Here is an 8,663-nt window from a genome sequence, read left to right on the forward strand (position 1 = left end):
GAAGGTGTCCCTGCTGATGGCAGGGGGGTTGGAACTGGATGATCTTTAAGGTCCCTTCCAACCCAAACCATTCTATGATTCTATAAGTGTGAATTGTATGATCAGAGGCTGCTTGTGCTGGACACCCCTTCTGTCGTGGCGGATGGCACCTGGGTTTGTTCAGTTTGTGTTCGTCACGTGAGGAATTCACAGGTATGGCCTGGCTGGGATGTGTGCTGCTGCCAAGGAAGTGGATTTATGGTCACGTTGAGCGCTGTTTTGCTCACCTGAATAAAATGCAGCTCGGGTGAGGTGATGTGGAGGAGGTTCAGCCTGTGGCTCCTTGGGCAACTGTCTGTCCTGTGTTGGGCCACGGGACTGAGGCCTGTGTACATCCCTTTCCTTGCACTGCTCATGTAGTGGTTTAAATACTTCAGATAAACGTTTTTGGAGTAATAGTTATAGGCAAAGCTAAATAACAGAGATCATGGAGGCTCACCTGAAGTTGAGTAGGCTGAGAAAATGGGAATACATTTCTGTGTCTGATCTTGTGACAATGGAAAGGAATGGCTCATGTGTTATAAATAAAACTGATTGATTCTGCTAAGGAAACCATGGACAGCATACCAGAGTGTCACTGTGCCTTACAGAATGATAGTGGACAATAAAGTTAAAGGACTTTTCCTAATGAGTAGCAAGCTCTGCTTTACTTTTGTCTGTTTTTCTTTTTTTTTATTTTTTTTATTTTTGAGTTTTGGCCGAAGAGAACAGGTTTTTCTTGCCTTGAAAACTCTGTTGGAGCAGCTTGATATGTAGACAGCTTGCAGTCTGACTTGTATCTCACATACTCTTTGTTATTTTTTTCCCCTCAAAACCAGATTATTTGGATAGACACAGACAAATTGGGGAAGAACTGAATTTAATATTTCTTTTTCTGCTATTAAATGAACTGAGATAGTATGTAAGAAATGCATAAGAAGGGAATTTCACAAGAGAAGGTGGCATTATTTGCAGAGTAGTTATGTGAATGTATTTGGTCTGAGAATTTCAGGTTCTGTTACTAAAAATTAAACATAAATAAAGAGAAGGTGCCAGGATGTATTTCTAATGGCAGAGGAGAAGGAACCTGTAACTTTTGTCTCCCACAGATTTTTATAGCACTGTCTTTCCTTGCGAGAGGAAAGGAGGTAGGGAGTGGAACACTGTTACTAGGTGAGTTTTAGCTGGGTAGCTGGCTAATATCATAGGTAGTGTAACTACAGCAGCATGAATCTCTGTGTAACGTGCTGCCACAATATCCAAGTACAGCTTTTGACTGTTTTTAAGGTGAAAAGTGAAGTAGGATGCAAGTGCAGTTGGTGAATAGCTTCTGAAACTCAGAAATTAAGTGTCCTGGTTATGAGCTGGGCTCAATCTTTTCTGATATGGATAGAAGATAAAAAGATTTTCTTCTTTCCTATGTGTCTGCTGCCTGTTGTGTACGGGTGGGATGTCTTTCAAATAATCTTAGATTTAGCTGAGGTGAAGCAAGGCTGGAGGCAGTCACCCCTAAATTTTATTTCATTAGTGAATTTGTTAAAAGTTATTTTTTCTTTAATTTTCTTTTTTTTTTAACAAAGTAATACAGTTTTAGGTGAAAGGAGGACTTTGTCTAGAGGAACAGAAGTCAAGATGTCACCACAAGTCAGTTATCTGAGCATCAGGACTGTTAAGACCTGTATGGATACGAAAGCTCCTCCGTGTTTTTGTTGACAGAAAGAGCCTGTGGTGGATATTGGGGGTCTGTATCTTTCTCTAGACTACAGTGAGTGTAGCTTATACACATGGGTGATTTAATCTCAGACTAGTTAGCTTGTAAATATTACAAATGATATAGTAGCAAAGATTTTAGGAGAGGTTAACTTCTGGGATATTTGTCCAGCAGCCCCGGTGTGTTTTGCAGCCTGTGAGGAGCTGTCTGCAGTTACAGCTGTAACGCTACCACAATTCTAGTTGTCTCGAGTTGTCTGTCTAAATTAGAGTTACAGCAGTTACCCCAATGGCCATACATTCTGTTTTAATAGAGAAATTTGCTTCAGCTATGAGAAGAACATACTCAGTGTACAAAATGAAGTTACTACTTGTATGTCAGTTTTCAGGGAGCGTGTTTTTTTTTCTCCCTAATGATTTTAGAATTAAGGAGGATCCATTCCCAAACTTTGAGTGGTTGACTCATCATATGACCTTGGGCAAGTTACTCATCCACCTTGAGCTTCAGTTTTCCCAGTTGGAGTCTTAAGTAAACAATGAGAAACTTGGTGAAAGCCAAACATGATGGAGTTGAGGCTTCCTCGCTTTCTGTTGTTTTGCCTTTTTCACAAAAAAAAAAAAAAGAGTAAATTTCTGTTATTCTTTCAAGCTGGTGTTTGAAAAATTCACTCTAGATCTTCTACTCCAAGCTGTAGACTTAATGTTTGGATTCAGAGAATTCAAGTTTTAGCTGCCTCACCTCATCCTACCAGGTCTTGTGCTGATGTTACTACTCCACTGCTATTTCCATGAACCATCTAGAAGATCATAGTCTCCTGGGAAGCTGCTGTCTGTCTGTCAGATAAAAAGATGATTTTGTTGCTACCTATGCAGGCATTAAACGAGTAGTGTTTTTTTTTTTTCTGAAGATCAGCTAGCTGTAGACTGTTTAAAAAAAAAAATTACAGCAATTAACTGTGAACCAGTCCTTCTGTCCTTAAATCAAAGAATGCTGTTGCCCAGGCAAGTGCTGTAAAATTCTTCTGATAATTTATGCTGGCTCTACATACAACCTCCTGCTCGAGTGCTGAGATCTTGAGGTTTCCCCTGTTTGTTCTTGGATGAGACAGTTTTCCCTGAGGGTGAGTGGACTGCATTGTGGAGACTGCAAGTAACATTAAAATAAGCATACTTGTCTTGAGGTTTGTTTAATGAGCTGCTTTTCTGCCATCTGAGAAGAACTGTTCAGAGAACCACGCTTCGGCTGGGTGGCTCTTGGTGGGGATTCTCCTCGTGTGTCCTTCTGGGATGCCCAAAGGTCAGGGAGCTGGTGGCAGCTTTCCCTCTTTAAGTGCCCCACTCTATCTGGGCAGCAGCTCTGCCCTACGAGTTTGTCTGTGTTGGTGTAGAGATTCCAGCACAATCAAAGCACATCTTTTTGAGGGCAGGAAAAGTTTAGAGTCACCTTTGATGTGTGCATGAATTCTGTTTTCTGATGTTTTTGAGGTCACTGGGAAAGAACTTTATATTTGAAAGCTTGCTGCCAGGAAAGAGAAGTTGAACAAAAAGCTCTGAGAACTCTGGTTGTAAAGCTGTTGCTGTACCTTCTGGTCGCTTCTAGGTGGCACTCCAAGAAAAAGAATGTGCATTCCCTAGCTGTGAGAAGCCAACTGTTGAGCTGCTTGGGGCTCTTGGTGGTCATAGTGCCGAGAGGAGCAGCTGGCAAATACTCCAGGAGAAAGGAGGAAAAGGAATAAACTTACTGTGCTGTGACAGAACTGACTGAACTCTGAGTTGTGTTTTCCATAGGTGTGAAACAGTGGGTGCTTGGTGACAAACTGCTTTTGCTTTAGTGTCCAAAATGTGATTGTGGACAAAATTTATAGACATAGTTCTCCAAAAATTATAATCACAAGAGAAATTATTCTTTTTTTTTCTCTGAATATTTAAATGTGAGACTGCTTTATAAAGCAGCCTTGCAGAGCAATTATACTGTGTGTATGTGGGCCAAATAAAATACAGGTTTTTATTTACATCTAAAATTTGAATCTTAGCATTCTTCAATTCTTTTTTTAAATACTGAATAAGAAAAATCAATATATTCCAGTTCACAGCCATTTCTCAACCTTTTGTTGTTGTCAAAGTATATGACAGCTTTTGGTTTTGTTTGCAGGAGGAAGCTCTGTTTGATATAGTAAATATTTTTGAAAGTTTACCCTAAGAAATTACAGTAAGGAAGTAAACTCATGTGATGACTTATAAAACAAATCTTATCAAAGCAAAGATGTAAACTTTTCTTCAACCTTTCTTTCTAAAGTGTTTTATTCAGAGCTAGAAAATATTCTGGTAAGAAATAAAAATCCTAATCTGTGAAACATAAAACAAAATAACCAAAACCTTTTCTTTTTTCCAGCAGCTCCATGAGACTGTGAAAAGAAAACTTGACAGTGCTGCTTCCCCTCAGAATGGAGACCAGCAGAACGGCTACGGCGATGTATTTTCTGTGTCCAAGAAGCTGCGTCGTGACGATGCTCTTGGCGGGGTGAGTGGTTCTTCCAATGGAATGCCCCCTGTGTCTCCACTCCATCATCTCGACAAGAAATCTGGTGGTGGAGATACTTTACAGCTCAATGGAAAACATCCTATGGGGCTAGATGGCATCAGCAAGAAGTGTCTTCCAGATTCCAGCCTGCAGATGAATGGAGGTGGTGATGCTGATGACTCATTTCCTCTCAGTTTGAACAAAGAGCTGAAGCAGGAGCCTGTAGATGACCTTCCATGTATGATTGCTGGAGCAGGGGGTTCTATATCTCAGAATAACTTGATGCCTGACCTTAATCTTAATGAGCAAGAATGGAAGGAACTTATTGAGGAACTTAATAGATCAGTGCCCGATGAAGACATGAAGGATCTCTTTAATGAAGACTTTGAAGAGAAAAAAGATGCAGATTCTTCAAATTCAGCTGCACAGACTCCATTGCCACAAGATATTAACATAAAGACTGAGTTTTCCCCAGCACCCTTTGAGCAGGAACAGATGGGATCTCCCCAGGTGAGATCCACTTCATCAGGTCAAGCATTTATTGGTGCTGCTTCTGTACCTGTAAGTGCCGCTTCTCCAGCGGTTGGTAGTTCTCAGGCTCTGTTTCAGCCTTCTAGTCAGTCAATGACTGAAAATCCTAATCAGTCCATGATGCAGGCATCAAACCACTCTCAGAACGTCCAGAGGCCTCTCCCCAATGTGTTGTTACCTGGGAAGGGCACAGGAGGTGCCAAAGAAATGTCTTCTGCTCATCAACTTCAGCAGATTGCTGCCAAGCAGAAGAGAGACCAGATGTTGCAGAACCAGCAGCAAGCTTCACAAGTCCACCCAACGAATCAGATGTCTACGTGGCAACAGTCTGGGCCTTCTCATAGTCCACTGGCAGTCCCATATACCATGGAAAATCCCACCAGCCCATCGGTTTACCAACCAGACTTCAACAATCAGAAACTCATGATGCCTAATTTGGGAAATAAAAGCTCACCGAGAGCTGGAGGCAATTACCACGTGAACATTTTGGGTCATCAGCAAAACAGCTTGAACCAGAACCCTGTGAATAGCCAAGGCTCTATGCTAGACTATGGGAACACCAAACCTCTTTCACATTACAAAGCAGAATGTGAACAGGGAGTTACAGTACCCGGTCAGAACAAGACTCCCATGTTGGCATACATACAGCAGCGGCAGCAGGCACCGCTCTCTCACGTCAGCGATGAGCAAAATGGGATGATCCTGTTGAAACCCAAGTCTGGAAACATTGCCTACCGATTACCACACAGCCAGGTGAGTGTTCTGGGGCTTCATACCTTTGTTTAGTGGCAGATTTCAGGTTTTGCCAGAGGATGTTGGGTTGGTAAGGCTGGAGTACAGATTACTGGATATTTTTTCAAAACAGTTGCTGGATGATTTTAAAGAAGAAAATGATAATATGCAATAAGCTGAGACAAGAATCAAGAACACTTATTTTCTGCTGGGGGAGGTTTTTAATACTCTGTTCTAGGTCATGTGGTAATGTGTGATTTCCAGCTTAATATACTTTGTGGGCAACAAATTATGACACGCTTCATAGAAGCTTCTACTTACAAAGATAAATAGATGCTTTGTAACTTTTGCCTAAAATAACTCGGATAAAACTGTCGTGTTAAACAGTGTTCTCAAAGAAGCTTTGATTTCTTTACCTTCTTTTAAGTCCCTGTCTTGTGTCAGAGTTGGCTTACTATAAAAAGACATGCCTTCAGTTTCTTCTTTTTTGAAGAGGAGTGGAAGCAGGGGCTGTTTTCCTCATTTCTTGGGTGTTCCTTGGGGCTTTTCAAATATAAGAATTTGTTATGGGTTAAGTCTCTGGGGATTGGGGAAGCATGGGGTAGGAAAGAAATATATCTTTAAGAATTAATAATAGTAATATTTATTTGCTTGAAGCAATATGCTTCAGGCTTTCCTGTAATGGAAAATTCCAGGTTGTGCTTCTTTGCCTTGTATATAACTGATATCACAGGTGTGCTGCAGGGTGGAAATTTATGTAGTGGATGGAGGTATAGGCTCGTTTGGGTTCTGTAACACGTGCCTGCGATGGCTTGTTGAGAAAAAAAGTCTTTGTTAGAAGAATTAAACCTCCTCTAGCAAAAACAGTTGGAAATCCAGCTCTAGTAATATGTAATAAGAACAACTTAGCACAGCATTGTCTGTATTTGTCTCATGATTTCTTATGAAACTGCAGAGGGTGAGAACCAACAGTCGAACCCATAAGCTGAATTCTAAACTTGAAACTAGTATTTCTTTGCCTAATTAGAGATGAGGCTGAACTGTGTATAAAAAATGATAAAAATTGTCAAATTTCAAATGGATTTGCTGGTACAAAGAAGACAATATTAGATCTTCAATTATAATTGTTCCATGGTTTTGCTTATCCCAAGTAGCAATCTCCAAAAAAAAAAAGCAGCCTTGTGAAAAATTAATAATAACAGGTTTATCTGCAGTACTATTTTTCTGTGTGGAATATGGTGATGGTCGGGCTGCTGGAAAAATACATTAAGACTCATTTTGATCAGTGAGAACCTTCTTCCCTTTCCACCTGCAAGTAGTAAATACTCTGATATGGAAAGTGTTTGAAAAGCTGCTACCCAAGTAAACTGAAGCTGCTGTGGCTGAAGTGGTGTTTGTAACTGGCTGAGCAGAAACACACAGGAGTATACTCACCTGTTTGAGCTGGAATTTGGGAAGGACTTTGAGACTGAAGTTAAAGCTTCTATTCTTGAACATTTTAGAGCTTCTGGCCTTAATGCTAAACTCTCACTTCTGTGTCTGACACTTTATAGTTGGGTTTTTTGCTGTCTTTAGCTGAACTGGAAACTTTATCACACTTTGCCTTTTCCCTTAGAAGCTTCACGAGTGAAGAAGCTGTTGCACAAAGATAACAAAATATAAGGAACTGATCTGATTTTTATTAAATAGTAAATGCACAAATGAGCAATAATTGCAATTTCTGTTTTTCAGAGATGTGTTATGATTCCCTTCCCCACGTAGATTTTGTTTATAAAGTCTCTCTCCTTTGTCCTGTAAAATGATAAAAACAGTGCAAATTGTGGTCATCACCATGGAAGTGCCTTTCCTCATCTGTGTAACTACGTACAGTTGCTAAATTCTGGAGAGCTAACCTCTTTCTGGGTTTTTTTTGTATTCTACAGGATCAGAACCCTTCTGCTAACGTTCCTCGTGTTCCTGTTTCTGTCCCGGGCCCTGGCGTGAGTGCCCAGGCTCCCAATGTCACCATGGCAGGTAACCACAGCAACCCACCTTATCTCAGCAATCAGCAGCAAGCAGCAGTCATGAAGCAACACCAAATGCTGATGGACCAGCAGAAGCAGAGGGAGCAGCAACAAAAGCACTTGCTCATGGAGCAACAGAAGCAGCAATTCCTCATGGAGCAGAGACAGCAACATCTTCTGGCAGAGCAGGTGAGAGGGACCAGCAGTCTGGTTATTTTCTTTGCACCAGTTTGCTTTGGTGGACTGAAACAGCATTTGAGATCTTGTGAAATAGTTATCACACCAGAATAAAGAATATAAACTGCAGGGTGCTTTGGTATCAAAATTGCTGTTTTATGGTTAAAGGAACCCAAACACATCACACTTGGTTGCTGAGGCTTTTTTTTTTCTGTTGTTAAAAAGCACTGTGGTGAATGAAAAGGTAAACCAGGTAGAATTCTGTAGTGTGAAAATGCAAGACAATACCTACATGAAGAGAAGGTATCATACCAGCAGTGGTGTAATTCTTTGTGAAAGAAGAAAGGCAAATGGAATCAGAGCAAAAAAATAAGGTTGGGATACCATTGATGTGGTTTGTAGAGCTTTAAAAATGGAAGTAATGAGCAAGCTACTCTGTCAGCTCATTGTGCCTTCTGTCTGTTCCCTGTGAGATCTGCAGCAGTTCACGTTTCCAATGTTAAAACTTCTTTCACTTGTTTATTTGGGAAAAATAATTAGACATTTGCATCCAACTTACATCTTATCCTGCCAAAAGAATTTAACTCTGCAGTCCATCAGACTGCAGAAGGCTGCTTTAGCTTCTCTCAAGGAAACGGACTCCTTGTGTAAACCTTTATAAACTTTAAACCTTTTGTAAATGTTTCAGCTGGGAATCTGCCCAAAGAGCCTTATTTGCATCTTTGGTGCTTTTCTGCATGTTTTAAAGTCCATGCAGGCACGTTCCAGGCACTGGCACTGTACATACAAAGAGATTATCAGTATCTGGTATGGAGGAAGAGGAAGATGAGTTTTCAGAGAAGGTTTGGGACCTGGGGAGAACCTCATATTCAGATCTTCTGGAGGAAGTGTAATGATCTGTACTGCTGAAAAGTTTTGTCTTTGGAGATAATGGGTGGGGGGAAACTGTTGTCTTTGGGGATAGTGGGGGG

General features: G+C 40.8%; 1 protein-coding gene across 1 annotated transcript in view; it reads left to right on the forward strand.

The window, feature by feature from the left end:
• LOC104527927 (mastermind-like protein 1) overlaps positions 1–7,704 on the forward strand; it is a gene marked incomplete at its 3' end in the record, with an annotated part of 8,324 nt that extends 620 nt beyond the window's left edge. Inside the window, exons 2-3 of the mRNA XM_010171775.2 lie at positions 4,122–5,533; positions 7,435–7,704. Of these exons, the coding sequence (XP_010170077.2) occupies positions 4,122–5,533; positions 7,435–7,704 (1,682 nt within the window). The remainder of the gene's footprint in view (positions 1–4,121; positions 5,534–7,434) is intronic.
• Between the last annotated feature and the right edge of the window lie 959 nt (positions 7,705–8,663).

This window comes from Antrostomus carolinensis, unplaced genomic scaffold (genome assembly GCF_000700745.2).
Source record: "Antrostomus carolinensis isolate BGI_N321 unplaced genomic scaffold, ASM70074v2 scaffold24117, whole genome shotgun sequence".
Classification (NCBI taxonomy): Eukaryota; Metazoa; Chordata; class Aves; order Caprimulgiformes; family Caprimulgidae; genus Antrostomus; species Antrostomus carolinensis.